General features: G+C 39.2%; 1 protein-coding gene across 1 annotated transcript; it reads left to right on the top strand.

Annotated features, from left to right (window-relative positions):
- Positions 1-224: 224 nt before the first annotated feature.
- CPSF2 (cleavage and polyadenylation specific factor 2) lies at positions 225-23,842 on the top strand. The gene is made up of 16 exons (XM_054972309.1): positions 225-345; positions 3,812-3,881; positions 4,374-4,546; positions 6,501-6,660; positions 6,766-6,871; positions 9,064-9,193; positions 11,439-11,554; positions 12,375-12,562; positions 13,301-13,591; positions 14,656-14,756; positions 15,215-15,415; positions 16,116-16,268; positions 17,944-18,169; positions 21,050-21,352; positions 22,186-22,320; positions 22,423-23,842. Exons 3-16 carry the CDS (start codon positions 4,398-4,400, stop codon positions 22,513-22,515), a joined length of 2,352 nt encoding a protein of 783 aa, XP_054828284.1. The 5' UTR covers positions 225-345; positions 3,812-3,881; positions 4,374-4,397; the 3' UTR covers positions 22,516-23,842.
- Positions 23,843-24,027: the final 185 nt, after the last annotated feature.

The raw sequence follows: 24,027 nt of genomic DNA, 5'->3' as shown, positions 1-24,027 counted from the left end.
CGAGCGGGGGGGGAGAAAGAAAGAAAAAAAGAAATTTCCCTCTCCTGGCTCTCACTTTTTTGTTATTCACACTATACGAGGTGACAAATAAACCTAATCGCCTTAATGAATATGCCGCTTTCCCTCAGGCTCCTCTCCCTCTCGGCTGCGCTAATGGTACAGCCCACTTCGCCCTTCGTTCCCTCTTCCTCGCTTGGCGGCGCTTGCTGTCTCGTTCCTTTCGCTCAAAATGGCGGCAGCTGAGGGAAGAGCGGAGTGCGGCTGAAGAGGGTCGCGCTTTCTTCTTTCCCCTTGTCCCTTCAGTAGGTTTAGGTGCTGGGGGTTAACGAGGGGTTTGCTGCACAGGTAAGGGCAACAGTGGATCGAGGGGCCTGAGCGGCTTCCTGTCTTCCTATATTTATCCAGACGCTCTTTGGAAAAACATCCCTCATCACCAGTTCCCGCTTTCTTGGGAGACTTCTGAGACGGAGATGCTGGATACGTGTGAAAACGGGGAATCTCTTCCGTGTCGACTAGGCAGAGCTCACTTTCCCACATTACGTGACGGGGGTGTTTGTTTCAGTTCTGATTCTCTGCAGAACTGCATGGATTTTTTTTAGACTGAGTACAAATGCAAAGCTGCCTTCCTGTTCTAGCTTACAAAAGAGCGAGGTCAATTAAACTCCACGAAAAAACATACTGAGGGTTCAGGGACATCTAAATTGTGCGTACCAAGGCATGTGATGGGGACAGATAATACGTTTTTCAAATGAATGTTAGACTGGCCGCTGCTTCCACATAGGTGTTCTTTCTCCTGGCTACCAAACTGCAGCACTTGGGGTGGTGGGAAGCATCTACACAATGTTGTGATCTAATCATTCCCGTCCCTGGTGTGGACTTTCCATATCTTGTTTTTCTCTGATCTTTTTGGGAAGATCACAGACCAAATGCATTATTTGGAGGTCTGGACAAGAAGGTGCACATTCCCCAAGTTCCTGCTCACTTTGTTGCATTTTCCTTCCCTGAGCCCCTCATTTGTGCCATTTTCCCTGCCACACTGCCAAAGGGCTGTTTTGGAGCTTGGGGGGGAGGGCAGGAAGGAATCAGCAATTACTAGATTGCTATAGCAGTATAATAATCTATTGCAGTGATCTTCTGGTTCCTCTGAATTCCCACAATTCATTTTTAAAGAGAAGTTCCTAGCCCTTTTCGTTACATATCTACATCTTTCCACTTATACCTCCACAACAAAAGGGCTAGGTTTTTTTTAATAAAAGAGAAAGCTTGGAATTAAGCAGTAGGTCCTAAGAATAGTTCATTATAGTGTTATAGCAGTTGAGCAATTGCCAATTTTAAGAGTGTGTGAAAGTACGTTCAGAGGTGTGGGATGGCAGCCACAGCAGCCTGAGACAAGGAAAATTGCAAGGAAAACTCTGTGGATGCTTTGTTGCTATTGTGAATGTAACGCTTTTGCATTCATAGCAGCAACAACAAGAGTTCAATGAAAAACCATTGCCATATGAAAGCAGGCATAGAAATGCTTGAGGAACACTTCAAAGTGCTTCCATTTGTCTCCTGTGTTGCTGATGGCTGGGAGTGAGCTGGACTTTTGCAGTATGTAGGTGCCCTTACAGTGTTGCTCTAAGTGGATGCTTGAATGGCTTGGCCAGAGAACTAGCCCTGTTCCCTGATCCATGTAAATTTGGTCTTTGTAGATTCAGTCAATGGAATTTAGTTGCCCCAAACAAGGTGCATTGTTGCTAGGCCAGTTCTGGTAGAAAGGCTGCATTTGACTGTATCTGGGTGAAACTCTATGCGTCTTCCATCAATCACAGGCTTTAGTATTTAATCCAGCAGTTGTTTATTAATCCTATTGCTTGTTGTTTGTTGTTGCCTTGATGCGCAATGGGAATGGGCATCCCTCTGTCCAGGAGAGAGAAGCACGATTGCCTGTTGGCCACCATTCTGCTTATCTATCTCTCTCTGAATGATCTTGCAGGAGCCTTACCAGCAGTGAATTCTCATGCCCTTGTTCTTGCTACCAATCAGATCTCACTATTACCCTATGGAGACAAAGTTGTCCTTTTAGCTGGATTGCCTGTATGTCTGCGTAGATTGCTAAAAACATTTCAGAACTATTGCACGGGAGAGGGTTTGATAGATTTGAAAAACCTAGTTATGGTTTTTTCAAGATCTCAGACAAGATCTTATTTGCTGAGGGTACGAGTGGTTTTTTCTTTTACGTTTAGGTCTTGTGTTTCGCATTGGTGTTTCGCATTGCTGGATTAAATACTTGAAACTAAACTTTTTTTTTAGGGCTTTCCCCTCAATTTCTCTTGTCTGTTGGCCAATGGGCTGCTAGACTATCCTTAGATAGAGTAGTAGAGCCATTAGATCATCAGTTGACTCTTGGCAAGGCTCATAGAGTATGTTCTAGGCTGTTTTTAGTCTCATACCTCCTCTTACCATTGCTTCTTATTTTATTTGACTTCTCTCAAATATCAAAGAACTTTTTTCTTGGCTAGACTCAACTAGATTTCACACCTTCTCAGCCACAGCCAGATATGCTCCTGCAGTATCTCTGGGACGTATCTTAGCATTCAGTTAGCTGGTAATTATTAAACAAAAATTCTGACCTATTTATTTGAATCTCTGTATAGGCAAGACACATAGATCATATACCCATGTGCTGAAAGATCCACACTAGCTGCCCAGCTGTTTCCAGACATAATTCTGGAATATTAAAGCAAATGGCAACCAGAAATGGGGCTTTTTCAGTGGTGGCACCATAACTCTAGAATGTCCTGCCCCTTGAGGCTCACTTGATGCCTGCCTTTCTATCCTTTAGGTGTAAGGCCAAAACATTTCTTTTAAGCCAGGCATTTATTTGAGGGGTTGAATTTTTTTTTACTTGCCTTATGATCTGTTTCTACCCTGTGGATTGCTCTATGAGCATTATTTTAAGCTTTATGCTGTTCTTACGCAGTGGTTGTATGATTTTATTGCACTTCTTTATTTTGTGAGCCCTCTTGAGTACCTCTGGAATGGTAGCAAATACATTTTCTAAATAAGTAATAAATAAAGTAAATAAATACATAAATAAATACATACATACATTTTCTAAGTAAGTAATAAATAAAATAAAATATATGAGAAACAGTTAAAAAAAAAGGCTACCTAGTGAGCTTCATGGCTGAGTAGGGATTTGACTTCGGGACTCCCGGATCAAACTAGGACATTCCAACCCCAATGCAAAGAAACCCAGATTGTGGAAAAATCATTAAATTATTTCTAATTTTCAGGGAGGGGGCTGGTTGCAGCAGATTTTTAAACATGTATATTTCCAGTCTTTTTGGAAATTGTTGCAATTAGTTTGAAGTTGATTTTTTTTTGAGCTGATTGGCTAATCGACTAGGAGTATGCCTATTATAATGGGTTGCACTGGGTAGTTTGTTCCTTCATGTTGCATCCTTGACTTTAGCTTTATTTTTGTTGAGCCAGCCTTGTGTATCTGTTTGACTTCTTCCTCACTAATCTAAATAGACATATTTGATTTTTGTTAACTTAGAGATTACTCTGAAAGGTTTCCTTTTTCATAGTTGTAACAGCATGTGAAATGTGTGCTTAACTGTATTTTTATTTGCTAATATAAAATGCAGCAAAATAGATAGGACAAGTTTTGGTAAAAGCTGTTGAGAAGTGTTTGCATTTCAAGAAAAGTCTTTATTATTCGTAAAATGTCTATCATTACAATTGATAGGGCTTATACATGGGCACTCTGCCCTTAGTGATGCATTATTCATGAATATTTACACCCACTCTTACTTTTAAGGATCCCATCAATGCTTATCCAGCCACCTTGTGTTGGATGTGAAGTGCACGTTTTGCATTCAGGTACTGTGGTGAGTACATCCTTTGCTTTTTTGGGAGTCAATGGCAAACATCCATTTATGAGGGAGAAAGCAAAGTGATACAAGGGACGAACCTGGTTCCAGCCACCAGTAACCCAAGACAATCAGGATCAAGCTTACTTCTGTCTGCATGGGCCCATCCTGATGTCCATTTCTTGGTCTTGCCAGTAGGTTTGCCATCAGGCCTGGAGGAAAATGTCATGCCCCTTTAATATTTGGAAATGGGCAGCTGAAGCTTTTCATGGCATGGAGGTAAATAACATCGTCTAATTAAACCTCTGTTAAAAGGACAGGGCATTTTGTTCCAGATCTGTTGGCAACCCTACATGCTAGTATGGTGGCATGTCATGGACTTCTGTTTAATAAAATATAGCTAATTTGGAATCTATATTTAAACGTCTAGCCTTTCCCATATTAAACCCCTGAGACCGTTAAGAATATAATAAAAATGAATATTTTCTGAAAAACACATTCTCTTTACAGTAGTAAAGCACTTTTGTGAAAGAGATGACTTCAATTATCAAGCTAACCACCCTGTCAGGGGTGCAGGAAGAATCTGCTCTCTGCTATTTACTTCAAGTAGATGAATTTCGCTTTCTGCTGGACTGTGGCTGGGATGAGAATTTTTCTGTAGACATAATTGATTCACTAAGAAAGTAAGTAGAACCTGCCTTTTTACTCAAAAAGCTGGCTCTTTGCAAATAATTCCAACAGGTTTTCTAATTCAGGTCTTGAAAAAAAATTGGCTTTAGGGGACAGTTCAAAAATTTAAGAACCAGACTTATTCTTCAGGGTTTTATACTTGAAAGACCATATTTTCTAATTATTGCTACCACAAAATCTAATTCCTAGTTCTTCACATTCTCACAGTTTTTAAAGCTTTGACAAAAGTGTCATACTAGTATATAAATAAAGGGAAACCTTTGTTTGTCATCACCACAATTAAAAAAAACTAACCTTGAACCCTAACCTTACTTCCCCTCAATTTCTCTTAATTAATTTCATTATTGCTTTAAACAGCTCCAATTAATTTAATATTGGAGCCAGTATAGAAAACCACTGCTTAAGAGAACTGGTCCACAACCACTGAAAGGGGTAAAATTGATATATGAACAAGCAATGATACAGACTTTATACATACGCATTTTATGTCATACAACAAAACATTCTGATGTGAAATTATAAATATGTTTTGTAGTTCTACTGAGCATAGCCAAGAGACTCCACAAAAAAAAATCATTGATGAAGATACTGGGGCCACAATGAAATTGCGTGGTGCCCTGGCACCTGGAATTTGTTGAATCCTGTTCTAATTACATCATGTTTTAGACAGGTATTGATAAATAGCTGCTTATGCATTTGGAGAATCATGCCCTAGTAATAGTATATTCAAGGCTGTTGGCAGAAGGAGTCCTGTTTCCATGTCATGCCAGGTTTTTAAAAGAATGGCTCTTCTTTGTGTTTACTCCTGAACCATTTCAGTAACATCAAAAGTGTATTTATGCTCTTCATAGTGACAAATTCAGCAGCTTCAAAGTTTGCAGAGTTTTTCCACTGTGTGATGTCTCCCATTTAGATCTGTTTGCCTTGGTTCAACAATCTATTCTAAGCCAAACAAGAATATTGCAGGCAAGGGCCAATTACCACATAGATTCATAGGCTTGGAAGGGACCTCTAGGGTCACCTAGTCCAACCCCCTGCGCAATGCAGGAAATTCACAACTATCTCCCCTCCCCTCACCCCCAATGTCCCCTGCTCCATGCCCAGAAAATAGCAGAACACTGTCATGATCCCTAGCCAAATTGACCTGGGGAAAATTACTGCCTGATCCCAAGGAGGTGATTGGCCTTACCTATGGCATATAAGAAGGGGCCATGAGAACTAAGCACTGATGTAACCCTTCCTGCCCTCCCTCTCATGATCTGCCTAGGTTCACAGAATAAGCATTGATGTCAGATGGCCATCTAGTCTCTGTTTAAAAACCTCCAAAGAAGGAGAACCCACCATCTCCCAAGAAAGCATTTTCTGCTGAGGGACTGCTCTAACTATCAGGAAGTTCTTCCTAATGTTTAGCCAAAAAATCTTTTAATTTAATTTTAACCCATTGGTTCTGGTCCGACCTTCTGGGGTAGCGGAAAACAACTCCGCGCCATCCTCTATATGACAGCCCTTCAGATACTTGAAGATGGTTATCATATCACCTCTCAGTCGTCTCCTCTCCAGGCATATACCTAACCTACAAGGTGTTTCATGTACATGGGAAGCAAGAGCAAAGTTCTTTTGTACTTAGGTGTGCTAAGCTCAGTTTATAGCATGTGTCCATTCTGTGTGTCTTTGTACTGTAGAATCAGTGCCAGTGTTGCATGATTGCATGCCATGTTGTTGTATGTATCCAATTGGGGTGGGAAAGTTTCTTTTGGCTTAATTCAGTCCCTTCTGCCCTGCAACCAGACGTGATTTCAGTTCTCTCTATGCTGATGTGTTTTTTTAACTATGAAAATGTATTGAAATGTTTGGATTAAAAACTTGGGGATGTGTTTTTCTTACGTGTTTGATAGGGTCACTGAAACTATGTAATTTCTCAGCTGTTTCCTGTTGATATTCTTTTAGACATGTTCACCAGGTCGATGCGGTGCTTCTTTCACATCCTGATCCTTTACATTTGGGTGCACTTCCTTATGCAGTAGGAAAGATGGGGTTGAATTGCGCTATTTATGCAACTATTCCAGTGTACAAAATGGGCCAGATGTTTATGTATGATCTCTACCAGGTAAAGTTCATCTGAAACTTGCTTTTCTTACAAACCTGATTTCAATTCAGGCAAAAACTAACTCTTATAACTAAGAATATATTTATGCTCTTTTTGTTTTGCTAGTCACGTCACAATACAGAAGACTTCACGTTGTTTACTTTGGATGACGTAGATGCAGCTTTTGATAAAATACAGCAACTAAAATTTTCTCAGATTGTCAATTTGAAAGGTAACCCCCCCCCCCTTTTAAAAGCTGCCGTTATTTATCCATGGTTTTTCTGTACATCTTCCTCGGGCATAGATATATCTGTCCTAGAAAAAAACTAGTAAACAAAGAAACCTGCTGAAAAATGACAAAATACTAAGGATATGAAGCTTCTGAAATGGGTGCAGCTTTAAAGTAAATAGTGATTGTGGTAAAAAGAAAGTTCTGCGTCCATATGTTAATTTTTTTTCCTGGTTCATGCTACATTCCTGCAAAACAGTACTTGTAAAAGAGAATGCCTTATTCAGACATAATGGGCACACAACTTTCCCCTCTCTCCCTGCTTCTCACGCATAGATTTCCCCCTCTTCTCTTTTTGAAGCTAACTGTGGTTAGCGTTAGTACACCAACTTTAAGCATTGTTAAATGTAAATCATAATTTCTAATCATAACCATGTTTACAAATTGAAATTTGCAGTTAAGAAGGGACAGCACTGCAGTTAGCTCCAAAAAAGGAAAGAAAAGGGCTAAAATGTATGAGTGGAGGCCAGGAGAGTAAAACACATGAGCCTATTGGGTTTCCTTCGTTTGGCTAAGAAATCAGAAAACATTATGTCTGTTCTGGGCCAATACTGGTATATAATCTTAAACTTCATATAGTGTAAACTTCTATTTTAATCTACAGTACTTTATTACAGAATGTGTAAGACCTGCCTGCTGGGCAAAAAAGCTTGTGTACATCATAGTCTTATATCCTGGGTTGCCTGTACATACTTGTATTGCCAACATTCACAGCCAGCATTGGGCCTTTCTATAATGCTGTAGCTTGCAGTCTGACAAATAGTCTCTCTTTTGTAGCATGCAAGTGTCGGGATGTTCAACCTCCCTTGGCTATTATTTCCAGCGCTGACCCCAGCCACTCAAACTCCTAGCAGCCTTTCTGGGAGGTGGAACAACCTTATTTGCTTTGAGACTCACCAGTCTCTGGGTTCTTTATCTGGGGGATCCTGCACACAGTAAAGCAGACACTCGAGACACAGGCATGAAACGAAGAAAGTTATTTATTAAGTTACGAGAGTGCTTAGAAGATAGCAGTAGCCACTCCCAAGGCAGAAGCAACTGACAAATAAAACAACTCCATTCTAATCTGGCTAGAAACTAACTAGACAAATGACTAACTAACTTACGTACTCCCAACAGTTCAGGTGCTCATACTCACGGCCTATCCCTGGGCCGGGCTGTGTCAAGAGGAGGGGGAAAAACACATGAAGAGCTAGTTTTTAAAACATAATCGACCAATCAGAACTCAGTGTGATATCAAGATAGCTGGCCAGAGAATTAAGACAGGACGTGCAGAAAGCAAAGCTTTCTGTCTCTCAAGGCCACCTAGTCTGAGCACAAGCACCAGGTGCACTTAATTAGCTAAGCTGTTCTATACAGCAAGTAATTAGAATATTTAGGATACACTAGCAGCATATTTCTAGATTTTTAAAAAGAATTAAATATCGTCTCTTCTGGTATCATTTGTCTGGACAAATACAGCTTCTTTTGTGAGCGAGGTTCGAGTCCAGTAGCACCTTAAAAGATCAATATGCTGCCGCTGTACTCAAATCGTGGTGATCTACTGCAGACCAGCATTGCAACCGTCCTGAAACTACCTTCTTTTGTGTAACTTCTAAAAACATCTATATGTCTCTTGCAAATCAGGCTTCAGAGGCTTGCTTCTAAAGTTTCCTTTCTTCATTAGTGATTGTCACACTAATGTGGGGAAAAGTCACTTTCCTTTATTTCCAAGACCCAGGGTCAGTTGGTATCCTGTCATAATTAAAAAAGCATTTGCATAGATGAGACCAGCAGTCTCCAAAGGCCATGTTCAACATTAAGCAATACTAATAGCTGCCACCGCCCTAAAAAAAGATATGAAAAAATGTACACATTCTTCAGCAAGGTTTGGGCTGTGGTATCTTATGAGTATTCAGGATCATAATTGCAGATGGTTTTAAAGTTGCAACTTCCAAAACATTTTCCCTAGGGTAATTCTGGAACAATTCAATAGGACCTCAGTAAATACTAAAGGGGAAGTATCTTTTTGGAATGCAGTTTTAACCTGTTTCTCTTTTGGCAGTAACTCTGGTGTTAAAGCCTGTTCTTACAGTTTTGAGCTTGATGAACTGTGATAACTTTCTGCTTCTGAAATATTGATCCTATTCTCTTAGGGAAAGGGCATGGCTTATCCATCACACCGTTGCCTGCAGGCCACATGATTGGAGGCACAATTTGGAAAATTGTTAAAGATGGAGAAGAAGAAATTGTTTATGCTGTTGATTTCAACCACAAGAGGGAGATGTATGTACACTGTTTTTAGTGGGTGTAAACTGTTGTCTTCATTGCTTTTCTGTTTCAGATTTCTAAAGTCATTTAGCCCTGTAGTTAATGCAGTCCTGCATCATAGTCCACAAATATTATTAGTGTATCTACATGCACATATCATAAGCACAATCTCAAGGAATTGGGCAGGGGGACTCATTTCCATTTGGCAAATGCTTCCTGTCTGGTTGTCTAAAGGTGTTCTTATTTGGCACAGGTTTATTTTATTGTATTTATTTAATAGCATCATGGAGTTGGACAGACAATCTAATCCAGCCCCTTGCCCAATGCAGGAACAGCATATTTAGTTCATTTTTATCCTGGCCTTCCTCCAAGAAGCTTGCTCAGAGTGAGAGATATGATTCTCCCTTCCTCATTTTTATCCTCGCAACCACCCTGTGAGATGGGTTACACTGTGAGGGAGGTTATGCCCCAAGGTCATCCAGCAAGCTTTCCTGGCAGAGTAAGTACTTGAACCTAGAGTGGCCAACCTGAATTAATTGCCAGGATTTGTATGTCCTTGTATGTTGCAAAGATTTTTGAACACTCGGTAGAATGTGGATGTATGACTATGTAGAGAGAGCTGCCGCATTTGACAAAGTTTGGAGACTTGGGATTTTAAAAGTGTATCGAGATAAGGTTGTTGAGGTAGGTTGTCTGAAGGATTCAATCCTCTACTTAAGAACATGTTGTATTTTAGATGTTCTTGAAATAAATCAGCACATTTCTAAATCACACCGTAGATACCTAAATTGGTCTGTAGACATTTACATGATGCTTATGAAAAAGTGGTAGATTGGGTTTTATTTATAGCAAGATGTGGCGTTCTAAAATTTACTTGTTTGGGAATTTATTGCAGTGCTGTTTCTGAGTTTAGGAAAATTCACAGCTGATCTTACAAACAACAATCCTACCAACAGTGCCACTTTTCTGTATCATAGATCTATCCAGATACATACTCTAAAAATGAAACATGATGAAATCTGATTTTTGCAGTGTTTTCAGAGGGTAAAAGTGAATATGTGAATGTATTTTGCAAATAAATGAGTTAGTGTGCCTTATTTCTGTGATTAATGTGGAGGGTTTGAATATTTGTTACTTTGAGTTTAAACATAGGCCTCTGTGATGAAAAGCTGAATGGATGAATGGAGTCTATTGTGATTGGAGAGTAGCTGTACCCTAAGGGCTGGACCACTACAGTTTTTAGTCGGAGAGCTGAGGGAAAGCATTCATTCTGGCTAAGTCAGGCAAATCGTATGGAAGCCTGAAAGGGCCTAATTCTGTCAAGTTCAGTGAATCTGTGTGGAAGTCTGAGAAATTCTGGCTCAGTCAGGAAAACTGTATGTGAGCCTGTCTGTGTGTATCTCTGAGAAAGGTTGTTCTATCAGGCTATCTGTGTGGAAGAGCCTGAGGGAATCTATGTCTGTGTAAATGAGAGGAGTGTTTGTTCTGTTAGTAAAGTTTCTGTGTGGAAAATTAGTCCTTGTGACTGGGTCTGTGTATATAACTAATTTGAAACCATTAAGCTTAAGAACTATTCTGAAACCAATATACTTATCAGTACTCTACAACTATCACACTTAGGTACATTTAAATAAATTCTCCTTTTGGTGAAGCAAATGTTCTGTCAAACTACAATCTATAATGATCCTTCTGATAATACCAATTAAACTTTGGCTTTGGTGGCTCCAAAAACTTTTTGGAAAGCAGCAGTATATAAGTCACACAAACAGGGCAAAATGCCACAGGTGAGGTTAGCAGTGGGATTCAAACCTCAAAGGGAAGGTATTCTCGAGGTATAATCATGGGTAAAATAGAGACCATCGGAAGCTCTGTGTGCATCAAAATAAAAGGAGTGTTGGTTGTAACCAGGGCCCTCCTGAGGTAAAAGTTTAAGGTAATGTAAGGAGGAGCCAAAATTACATTGAAATCCTAAGCAGAGTTACTCCAGTCTAAGCCAGTTGAAATCAGTGTGCTTAGATTGGAATAACTGCTTAGGATTTCACTGTTAAATATCCAAGACAAAAACGCATTACAGTGAAGCTGGCCTGTGATGAAATTGATCACTATGCTCTAGCACAAGCATATGTATTCCTTAAACAGAGAATTTGGGCTTTCTCAAAAATAGGAGAAGGCACTTGTGGTATATGTTTTAGTTTTACTTTGTTTCCTCTTCAAATTAAAACCAGAGCATTGAAATGGTTTGATATAACTTCTTTTTCAGCCACTTGAATGGATGCTCCCTAGAAATGTTAAGTAGACCTTCCTTACTTATCACAGATTCTTTTAATGCTACTTACGTACAGCCAAGACGGAAGCAAAGAGACGAACAACTGCTAAGTATGTATTTTTGCCATTTCAGCTAGAATACCGGTAATGGGAAAATATCTGATCATAATAGAATTTAAAATCCGAGCTTCTGTGTAGTGTGTATCGATTATGTGAAAATGGGAGAGAAGCTTGTTTCTTGATGGTATGCTCCACCCTAGCAGAACAGTTGTCTAGAAAATTAAGAGCTGTAGCTATTATCAGAAGAAGTATGGTCGTAACTTTTTAAAAGGAAAAGCATTATTTGTTCTCCTTAGCAAAATCAATATAACATGGCAAGTAGATATTGCCGTTGAAGTGCTCAGATGGAGATTTTCAAAATTGCTTTTGTAGATGTTATTATCGGAGAGTGTACATGTTCCCATCTGAACACCTCATTAAAATCAACTGCTTATAGTCCCATCTTTTCAAGAGAGATCAATCTGAAGACATCATCAGGGCCTTCTATGTTGTGGCCCCAGTGCTACGAAGCATCTTACATAGGTGACCCCGCTTTAAGCCATTCTTGCAGGCCCTTAGGAAGGCTGTAAAAATCTTCTGTTTAAGACTGGAGGAATAAGTTAGTGTTTACCTCTGTTTGGAATCGGGAATAAATTTGTTCTGTTTTTAAATGTTAAATGCTGTTAAGTATGCTAGCAGTTTGGGGTAATAAATTAGTTACTACCTGTCTTGGAAGATGATTTTTAATAAATTAAATGCCTGCTGGTGGCATAAGGAGTCGAACTTAACTTTTATGTCATAGATCTCCCCTTTCCATGTAGAGAAAAAACTTTTGTTAGTTATGATTCCATTGCAGCTATTAATTCCCTTGTGCTTGCTTGCTTGTATCTAGCAAATGTTTTGGAAACCCTGAGAGGTGATGGAAATGTCCTCATAGCAGTGGACACTGCAGGCAGAGTTTTGGAACTTGCTCAACTGCTTGATCAAATATGGAGGACAAAAGATGCAGGTTTAGGAGTCTACTCATTAGCACTTTTGAACAATGTCAGCTACAATGTTGTGGAGTTTTCAAAATCTCAGGTTTGTTTTATCACCGTATTTGACTTATTCTTGTAACCTTTTTTGCCCACGTCCAGTTGTGGTTTATAGGGAAACAACGGGAATGGTGCTGTCAACCACCTGAATCCTCAGTATTGCAGAAAAAGTTTACATTATCTTAATACTCTACATTATGGTAACAAAATCCATGTAGGAAAGTAGTCAGTAGTCTAAGTGGGACAGATCCTCTTTATTACTTAATTTGTTATCCTCTGTTCATAAAATAATGGCCCACTGTTTAGCAGGCAGAACATGTGCTTCACTTTTTTATGCCATGCCACAGACAGTTTCCACTTTGCATTGTTTTAGAATTCTAGTCCTGTTACATTTTTAATGGATATGTCGCACAGTTGAATTAAAAAATTTTTATATCTTGTAATCCACCTTGAGTCTCTGCAAGAAAGGCAAGTGAGAGATGAAGTAAATGAATAAACAAATCCTGGGTTGTTTCCAACCACTCCAGTTAAAAAGAAAAACCTCTTCTCAAGACCTTGGAGAGCCACTGCCAGTTGAAATAGTCAGTACTAGGAGGATAGGCCAGTGGGTTGACTCACATGTTTGGCAGGCTTCATGGGTACCTAAGTGATATTTATGTGTGTTACGTAGAGACATAAGTAGAAGTGATTTCTAGATCAGGATTTACTTTGACAGAAAGATGTAATAATTATAAAGAGTTTGTTTACTTGCTAAGGTTTTTTTCCCCCCTTCGCCCTCATGCAGGTGGAATGGATGAGTGACAAACTAATGAGATGCTTTGAAGATAAGAGGAACAATCCCTTTCAGTTCCGTCACCTTTCTCTCTGCCATGGGCTTTCTGATTTAGCTCGAGTTCCTAGCCCCAAAGTTGTCCTTGCCAGCCAACCAGATCTGGACTGTGGATTTTCAAGAGACCTTTTTATACAGTGGTGTCAGGATCCCAAAAATTCAATCATTTTGACATATAGAACCACTCCTGGGACACTAGCACGCTTCTTGATAGATAATCCCTCTGAAAAAGTAATAGACATAGAGGTAAGAATGGACTAGAAATCAATAGAGACTTTATCATTAGAGTACGTGCCTTATTAATGCAACATTCAAATCCAGTAGTACCTTAAAGTCCAACAAGAATTTCAGGATATAAGGCTTTTAGAGTCAACTGCCTTCATCAGAAAAAACAGCATTTCTTGGTCTTTAAGGTGCTAGTAGACTTGAGCCTTATTGTTCTATTGCAGACCAACATGACTCCCACCTGAATCATGTTTTATTAAGTGTCACATTAACCATAGTGAACTGTAGAAGAGGCATATTACTGCTGAAATTATGCCCATCTTTATTCCAGTAATAAACAGCAAACCAATTTATTGTTGAATAGTTCAGCATCTTTTTTTAAGGGCATGGAATGAACTGAGTAAAATAACATTTTGTTAAGTCCTGATGAAGATATATTAAACATAACGTTTAAAATGGTTAAAATTACCATTGGAGCTTGAATGGGAATACTCAAATTTTGAAATTTAATAGCATTGAAAGAAGCAGCATAAGCAAAGTGTAATAGTGTACGAGCAATGACTTGCAGCCCGTTGTATATCTTTCCTGTAATGTAAAGGTAAATGCTGCACCTTCGTCCTATTCTCTGCTTTAAACCCTAGATTCCCAAAATAGTGGACTGTTTTACATAAAGTAGTACATTCTGAGAAGCCACAGGCTATTTTACTCCCGAGTATGAGAGTCTGTGTAGTGCACACATTTCCATGCATATATTTCATTTTTATGTATAGACTTCTAAGTATCCCCATGTCCATGTAAATGTACTGCTTGAAACAGCTCCCCAGGTTCCCAAACCTTATAACAATAATTAAGAATACTTACCTTAATGCAACATATGAATATAGAATATTCACTTCACATATAAACAATTGAATGTATTGCGAAATAAATTTTTATCAAGTATGTGATACTGGGGATATTCAGTGTTTCTACCGGAGCATATGATTCTGATTGTGAGTTTGAAAGTATATTGGAGGTTCGTTGTAAACTCTGAACATTTTAGTTGCTGCTTATAACTTTTTCATATGCATATACTTTTTTTGTAGCTGAGAAAAAGGGTCAAACTTGAAGGAAAGGAACTTGAGGAGTACCTGGAGAAAGAGAAACAAAAGAAAGAGGCAGCTAAAAAGTTGGAACAGTCTAAGGAGTGAGTATATCTGTGCCTTCTGATCACCGCAAATACATCAGTTTGAAATTTTTAAAAAATGTTGGTGAATGTAAATCCGTTTTGGCTGACCTTTGTACTTGTAATTATCGGATTCTTCCTACTAATAATTGTACAGTGCCAACTTTTTGGCAGTTAAATTCTTCAGTTTGTAGCAACTGCATCTAATAATATGCAATTAATAAACGCCTTCAGAGAGTAACAGCGTTGTTGGCATGTAGCATGGGCTGCAGTTTTGCTGGTTACTTTCCAAAAATATCCTACATATGGTGTAGAATTTTCCTGGTGAATACCTGTGAGCTCTCAGTACTGTAACTTTGCTGAAGCTAATTGTGGTCATGACTAGTGCCCAGATGAGGGATCTCTGGAAGCCACTCTGAACTTGTAATAAAAGAGTAATCTCGAATTGTAACTTTATCTTTGTTGGGCTCCCACTGCAGAGCAGATATTGATTCCAGTGATGAGAGTGATGCCGAAGAGGACATTGATCAGCCATCTCTTCATAAAACCAAACACGATCTGATGATGAAAGGTGAAGGTAACCGGAAGGGAAGTTTCTTCAAGCAGGCCAAAAAATCTTATCCTATGTTTCCAGCTCCAGAAGAGAGAATTAAATGGGATGAATATGGAGAGATTATCAAGTACGTAGGTTACAAAAAAAAAAGGTTGTGTGTGTGTTTTTGTGTGCTCGCGCATGTGTGTGCTCGTGTGTGGGAGAGAAAGAATGAGAATTTTTGTGCATAGGTATGTACTTGTTTTAAATATAGAGAAACCAAATAAATAGGTACCCCATGAAACATATTAAGAACTGGGATTAGGAGCTGATGTGAAATTTAAAAGAGCTTGTCTTAAAAAACGTATAGTATATAACAGATCCAGGGCTCTGGATTTTTTTTTGTTTTAGTTATGCTGCAATCCAGTGCAGTTAGTTTTACACATAATTCAAGAACATTTAGTAAGATTTATGCAGCTCTAACAGTATAGTAGGCAATTGTTTATTTTGTTAATTATGAATATAACTACTTCTGTTAATATGAATGCAATTTGCTATGGAAACAGAATATTGTTTTCTGTCTTCATAAAAAAGGCCACAACCAGTGCCTATTTTGAAGTATTTCCCAGTTCCAAATGTAGCAAAAGCTTCTTTGCCCAGCATCAAACTTAGAAAAGCTGTGTTTATAAAACCCATTTGTGGTTTTCCTGGTTTGGATCAATGCTTTGATGGTGTTAACTGTTGCTGAGTTCTACAAATTTAACCTTTTTCTTTATGCATATTGCCTTTCTTGCCATCATGATTCTTGAGGTCCCCCTAATTCAGTAATAATCTTCCTCTTTGTTTAGACCTGAGGATTTTCTTGTTCCAGAACTCCAGGCAACAGAAGAAGAGAAGAACAAACTGGAATCTGGACTGACAAATGGAGAGGAACCAATGGATCAGGATTTAGCAGATGTTCCCACCAAGTGCATTTCGGCAACAGAATCAATGGAAATAAAGTGAGTACTGTCTGAATAGTTGCACCTGGAAAGCCCTGCTCGTGTTTTTGTTAGCATGTATGCAATACATTAACCATTTCAGAGTTGACCAGAATTTTCTTTATTATTTACATCATATTTATATCTTGCATTCACACTAAAAACTTTATTCTTGAAGAAAGCTTACAGATACAATACACACACACAGAGAGACAGACAGGATGGTGATCAGCAAATATGCAATGGAAGTCTGCATGGATTCCAGGATTTCATTTAAAAAGCAGGTGGCAAGAAATCTCTCTAATAATACTGTTATTTGGAGGTAATTGGGGGAGGGGAACCACCCCTTTCCCCCTACATATAACACTAAATCAACAATGTTTTTGAGAAAGCTACACCTTGGGGCTATAAACTCAATAATCTCGCACAAGGTGCATGAATGAACACAGTATTCATTGTTGTTCTTCAGTGCAGGCCTACAGAAGAGGCCAACCACAGAGAGAGATTTCAAGATCTAAAGTCCTGTGAACGCATTGTGAGAGGGAGTGCCCCGTTCCCTCAGTTCTTCATTCATCGCTGTCGAGAGAGGTTCTTCTGCTAGCTCCGTTCTTTGTTCAACCTCTTCGTAGTTCCTCGGTGTCCCAGAATTGAGAATGATCTGTTACTCCCTTGCTTCTTTTTTCAGGTCCCCTGCATGACAAGAGGGTTCAGGCACACACAGATAGTACAACATCTCTTTACTACCTGAATCAGCAAGAGGGAACAGCCTCTCTGATGCTCTGTTCCAAGGCGAAGCAGTTTGGGAATGTGTGCTACGAAACAAATGTCCCTTCAGGCTATCCATGTAGCAGGCACAGAAAATTCAAGAGCAGATACGCTCAGCAGAGTTTTCTTTCCACACCTCAAATGGACTCTCACAGAGAAATATCTCCTGCCCGTTTTTCAGGAGTGCAGATCCCCTAAGGTAGACTTCTTTGCCACAGCTACCAACACTAAAGCCACGATGTTTCTGGCAGGCTGCGACCCTAATTCCCTTGTGGACACTTTTCACATCCTTGGGATTTTTTAAATGCTTTTCTTCCAACCCCGTTCATTGCCAGGGTTCTCTGCAGGATTCACAGTTACAGAACACATTGCATTTTGGTCGCTCCTTTTTGGCCCCGTCAAGAGTAATTTCCCACCCTTCTGGCCATGTTAGAGGGCTGTTACATACACCACCCACTTATGCCTGATGTCGTGCACAGGGGTTGCATACTTCTCTATAACGCAAGCAGATTCAAGCTTATCTTAATGCTTTTGTTGAAAGTACAAATATTTAATAACCATCATATCACCTCCATCTATGTTTGTCATCCTTAAAGGTTTGTAAGAGTTTGACAAGCCAAGGTTTTGGGTTTTAAGAACATGCATAACATAACGTAAGACAGTAGGATCCACCTTTTTGTTAAACTAAAATGGTAAAGACATTCTTTTCTGAAAATTAAGTTGGGTTAGGCTGGCTTCATGTGGTGGCCATTGTTCCCAAGGGACTGCTTTGAACGTTTTCACTGTACTTGATCACTTCCTTTTCATTTTTTGCTGCAACAAATGTTAAATTTTTACTGTATATGCATATGTGACCTTTGTCCTTTGGGGTTTCTCTGTAACCTAATTTGTTGATCTTTGAACCTTTTATTCCCCTTGTGTTAAATTTTAGAGCTCGTGTAACATACATAGACTACGAGGGACGCTCAGATGGAGACTCCATTAAAAAAATCATTAATCAGATGAAGCCCCGGCAGTTGATCATTGTGCATGGACCACCTGAGGCCAGCCAGGATCTTGCTGAGTCTTGTAGAGCTTTTGGGGGAAAGGACATTAAAGTTTACATGCCCAAACTGCATGAAACTGTAGATGCAACTAGCGAGACTCACATATACCAGGTAAGATGCTGGGCAGTTATGCTGATAGCCAGTGTGTTGGACTAGGGTTTGGGAGAACCAGGTTCAAATCCCCACCCTGCCATGGAAGTCTGCTGGGTGACCTTGGGCCAGTTACACACACTCAACTTCACCTACTTTACTGAGTTGTTGTTGGGATAAGATAAGAGGAGAGGACAATTATGCAAACTACCTTTGGGTCCCCATTGGGGAGAAAGGTGGCATACAAATGAAGTAAATAAATACAATATTTTGGATAGACTTGCCCTTACCCATCTGGAGCAAATAATAGTTTTTCCAGACAAGCAGCTGTGGGGGCACTTTCCCTCACTCCCTTGAAAATCTGGGTCCTAATTTTTGCCTGGTGGGAAATGCTGACCAGTAAATAACATAGACTCAATAATATGGATAATATTAATGGAACTGGTTTAGCTAGAGTGGTGTAGTGGTTAGAGTCTCAAACTAGGTTCCTGGAGAGCCAGGTTTGAATCCCTCCGCTGCCATAGAAGCTTACTGGGTGACCTTAGGCCAGTCACACACTTTCAGCCTAACCACCTCACAATATTGTTGTAAGGATAAAATGAAAAGAGGAGAATTATGTAAGCCATCTTGGGTCTCCACTGGGGAGAAAAGTGGAGCGTAAATAAAAAACAAGCACAATGTAAATCTTAGTAAATAAAGTAAACATAAATAAAACACATAAAAGATTTGTGGACAATGCCAAGAAATCAAATAGCAGTAAGGTACATAACAGTCTGTGCTCCGAGTCGCCTCCTAATCACCTAGTTAAAAGCTAAATTAAACCTTCTAAGTTACTGTAAATTGCAAACAATGTATAGCTTCCTGTAGCTCTCTGTTGCCATATTCCACCAGCAGGTGAAGATTTTTTTGTTTCATCTCTTGTTCTGTGCGTGATCCCTGTTTCCTGCCCTATGCTCTAATTGCTTTTGTATGTGTATTTTTGCTTTGGGTTTAATTGTTTTAATGTTTTGATTTTAATTGTTTTAATGTTTAAATTTCCCTCCTCAGGATAGCCCAGGTGAGCCTGATCTTGTCAGATCTCAGAAGCTAAGCAGGGTTGGCCTTGGTTAGTAATTGGATGGGAAACCTCCAGCAAAGACCAGGGTTGCAGAGGCAGGGAATGGCAAGCCACCTCTCTTAGTCTCTTGCCATGAAAACCCCACCAGGGGTCACCATAAATCAGCTATGCCTTGAGGGCACTCTTTACCACCACAATGTTTAAGTTAAAGATGTATTTTTATTATGTTTTTAATCAGCTCTCTTGGTGGCCCTGATGAGGGCACAAAGGTGAGGTATAAATTTTGTAGATAAATAGATGATGATAATACCACCTCTTCCCGATTATAGTGGCTTTGGAAAACAAGTGAAGAGAAAGCATGGGGGAAAAAAAGAGGGGAAAGTATATTATATAAAGAGGAACTAAGGCTGAAAAGAGGGGAAGCTGCTCCTAAAAAGTTGCAAAAGGCTGCTGTTAAAAATGAAAGGGGGAATTCTTACACCCAAGGCATGAGAAGTTTGTTGAGGGAGAAAATTGTTCTGCAGACTGCATCCTGCTCTGCACTTTTTATACTTTTTTCGTTGACCATTGTTAAAAATGACATTTTCCCTCATTTATCTAATTACCAAAATTTGTAATCCAGTTGTTGTTGATCCAATATGACCAAGAAAGCTCCTTCCTTTCCTTGTCCATTGTGTTCTTATTAAACAAAACCTTTTAATTGCCCATTCTGTGATCATCACGAGCCCAGATGCATGCAAGGCCATGTTGGTTCATTGTACAGTTAGCTTACTAAACTATATGAATGGAACGGGTTATATTAAACTATATTATACTTACCTCGTCAATTGTTCTCAAGTCTATGCCACCCCATCAGCCACACTGCTATATTAGTCTTCACATTGCCTTCGCCACCTCTCTGAGCACCTGAAGTCACATAGTCTGCTTCCACTTGAAAAAGGTTATTCATGTCCATTGTAGCTGGGTCTGTAACAGGCCAAACTCAAGGTTCTTCATAATAATCAGACTAGACCTTCAGAGTTCAGAGACCAGACCTGGGGACTAGATTAACATGACTTAAGTAGTTTGTCACACAGCTGTCAGCCTTACTCTAGTATACAGTGGGTTGAATCCTACAATTTGTTGTTTTGTCACTTATCTTCCTGGCTTTCCTTGCCCTCCAGCATCCCTTTCAATCCCCAGAAAATTTATTCTTGGTGTCACAGAACCTACATGGAATAATATCCATACAAGTCAGGAGGCCTCTGACTTGCGTGGCTGTTAATCCACATGGGCCCCACAACCCCAGAGTTGGACTGCAGAGTCGTGGGGGGGGGAGATCCCCAATCCTTCCCATTGTCTCAGAGTTGACTAAGAGTCACAGATAAGGCCCTAAAATCTTGCACAACTTTTAAATGTTATGAGAAGCAGTTGGTACTGTTGATGATTCCTCATTGATACCTATAAAGGTAGGAGCATCTATCCAAAACATCTACCATAAAAAAATTCATATATGAAAACCAAGATCTGGATCTGTGTTTAAACACTAGTCTCCTTGACCCAAATATATCTGTTAAAGTGCGCATCACCACTGAAGAATGTAGAAATTATATGCCCTTTTTCAGCTGTTGAGGTTACGATCTAGGCTCCTTTTATTTTCTTTGTCTCCTTAAGATATTATTTGGTTGTTTCATTTGTTGCCTGGGCTCTCTTGGCCCTCACAGTAGCTGCTGGATAATAAAAGTGACATGATTTTGGTGCCATCCTTTATTGCCGTTCACGGTTGCTTCACAAATAGTCCCGTTTGTTTATTATAAGCATGTTTTGTTTCAATAAGTCTTTTATTTTTTTAAATTGCTGATTAGGTCCGTTTAAAAGATTCACTAGTCAGTTCCCTTCAGTTTTGTAAAGCTAAAGATGCTGAACTGGCATGGATAGATGGAGTCCTGGACATGCGGGTATCCAAAGTGGACACGGGTGTGATTTTGGAAGAAGGGGAACTGCGAGATGACGGAGAAGATGGTGAAATGCAAGTTGACGCACCTTCTTCAGATTCTAGTGTTGCAGCGCAGCAAAAGGCCATGAAGAGCCTCTTCGGAGATGATGATAAAGAAATATGTGAAGAGAGTGAGATCATTCCTACTCTGGAACCTTTACCGCTAAATGAGGTAGGAAAAAAAGTCATATTTCCTTCATCAGATCATTATTACTGCTTTAAGATTTAGGTTTTGTATTCAAAGGCAGTTATTATGTCCCTTAGAACTGGAAATCTGTTGTTGATTGTGATGGTGTTTAGGCACAAGTTTACTACTGTAACATCAGAGAAAATACTGATTTTTTTAAAGTGATTATTTTTATTTTGTGGATCATTACACTGTGGCTGTGTATTGGCAATCTTTCTGTTTTCTCTAAACAAAGAATCACTAATGTTTTCCTCTCAGAAAGAAACGGGAGATGGTTTTGCTGCCTCTTCATTGCAATTTTCGGGGATTGCTGTGAGCCAGATTAAATTGCTTTGCAGGTGGGATGTGGCCTCCAGGCCACCAGCTGGCCCATCCCTAAGTATATCTTAAATGAAGTGTTCTAATTGACACAGCCATGAAGCATTTGAGGCCCGCTGACACAAACCTACTGGCCACTTCCTCTGTAAACCTGATTATTTTGTTTAAGTTCCATGCATTTGCAGTGGAACTCATGAAGGGCATGTCCCCTGTGAGTTGTTAATGGAATTTTTTTTTCATAATCCCATTGACTTGAGGATGAATTTAACCACTTACATGAAGTTATTTCAGTCTTGACTTGGATCCTGTGAATGTATTCTGTGAACACTAGACTCTGCTGCAAATTGCACTTCCCCTTCATCTAAAAACTCCATTTGCTCAAAGGCCTATTGGTAAACATTGATCTTGTGCAAGTGAAAGTTTTAGAGGAACTGTACTCTAGTGTGTATGGAACACATGTATTTTCTTCTTTTTCAAACCACCTAACTTTTTTCTAAAAGGTTCCTGGACATCAGTCTGTCTTCATGAACGAGCCAAGACTGTCTGATTTTAAGCAGGTTCTCCTGCGAGAAGGAATTCAGGCTGAATTTGTAGGAGGAGTCCTTGTATGTAACAACTTGGTGGCTGTTCGCAGGGTGAGTGACTCTGTGTGTATGCTTTCAAAGTCAGTGATGTAGCAAATCTCTCCTCTGTAAACTCAGTAAGCAAGGTGTTTTTTGTTTTTGTTTTTTTTGTAGACTGAAACTGGACGTATTGGATTGGAAGGCTGTCTCTGTGAAGATTTCTATAAAATTAGGGATCTTTTGTATGAGCAGTATGCCATTGTCTGAAGAACTGTAAATATAATACATGTGAATTTTTTTTTAAGGCATGTGTTCGTAGCCACATTTATAAGATAATGACTGTCTGTTGTCAATTTTCCAGCAGAAAAACCTAATGTCTAATTGAATAAATGACAGCTAAGGTAACACATACATTCCACCAATTTAATTTTCAAAATAATACAGGACTTTTGGGTTCCAAAGTATCTCTTGCAGGTTGGTTTTTTTCCCCCAGCCTTTCCTTTATCAATATTCTCATAAGATCTGATCTAAAGGTTACGTATAAGAACACAACATGTGTATATGTAAAGTTTTCTTATTTTGAATTAAAACTATTTCCTTTCAAACCTCATTATTATGGGGAAATGTAGATTCATTGCTGTTTTGGAAAAAACAAATTCCATTAACATTTACTGTCTTCTCAGTGGTTGTTTAGTCTGGAAATTAACATACATTTTATAATTGTAATTGTTTCTTATATATGTGGATGTAGGGAATTACAAGGAAACTAGCAGTGAAATCATAAGCAGAGTTACTCCAGTCTAAGCCAGTTTATTTCAGTGGACTTAGACTGGAATAACTCTGTTTAGGATTTCACTGTAAAAGTACTTTTTTGCTGATGTTTCTCAAGGTATTTTCCGTCACAGTTTTGTGAAGCAATTCAGCCACTTATTTACGTGCAGTACAGTTACCCCAGACTAGAGGTATATAAAGAATTGCACACATGGATTTGTTCCCTCCATTGATATGAATGGGGGAGGACATTGATTTAGGGCCATGGAGTTCTTTGTGGAAGTCCAAGCTCTACCTTGAAACATATTGCTGCGAGGGTTAAAGAACCTGTAAGTTCAGGTTGTTGCTGGCAACAGTGTTGTTTAATTACTTTTTGTAGTGCTTCCAAGGAGAGGAAAATAAACACGCAGATTATATTACCAAAACCAAGATTATTTCCAATAAAATATGTTCATTTAGGGTTTTTTCTTTAAAAAAAAATTGTATCAACTGTAGGCCTGCTTTTTAAAAAGGAAAACAGAAAAGGGCAGGAAGTAAATTCCTATGGGCTGTAACTGGCATGAGAACAAAATTTGCCTAACTAAATAGTGACTATTTTGTTTAAAAGATGGAACTACATAAAAGGGCCAGAACCCTCTGTTTTTAAAAAAATGTATACTAGATACAAAAAAGTAGTAAATTTTCTGTTGTTATATTTTATTCCCCTTTCCCATTTGTCACTTTCTGTGTTGGGGCTGTGTAATTATATTTATTTCTATCTTTATCCTTGGTAGGTGGTGGGAGAGGAAAGAATTAACTTTTAAATATACTGTATGTTGTTAAATATGACCTCTCTTGTCTTCATTTCTCAAACAGCTCTCCTCTGGTAATTCAGGCTTTCACAGTGTCATCATAAGCAAAGTTATACTCTTCTGAGTCCATTGAAGTCAATTGGATTAGAGGGGTACAAGTGGGGGAACAGCAAGTACTTGAACAGCTGTGCTATCACACAACTTACATGACTCAGTC

This window comes from Eublepharis macularius, chromosome 2, assembly GCF_028583425.1.
Source record: "Eublepharis macularius isolate TG4126 chromosome 2, MPM_Emac_v1.0, whole genome shotgun sequence".
NCBI classification, from domain to species: Eukaryota; Metazoa; Chordata; class Lepidosauria; order Squamata; family Eublepharidae; genus Eublepharis; species Eublepharis macularius.
The sequence above is the reverse complement of the archived record's forward strand: the minus strand, read 5'-3'. Positions and strand labels throughout refer to the sequence as shown.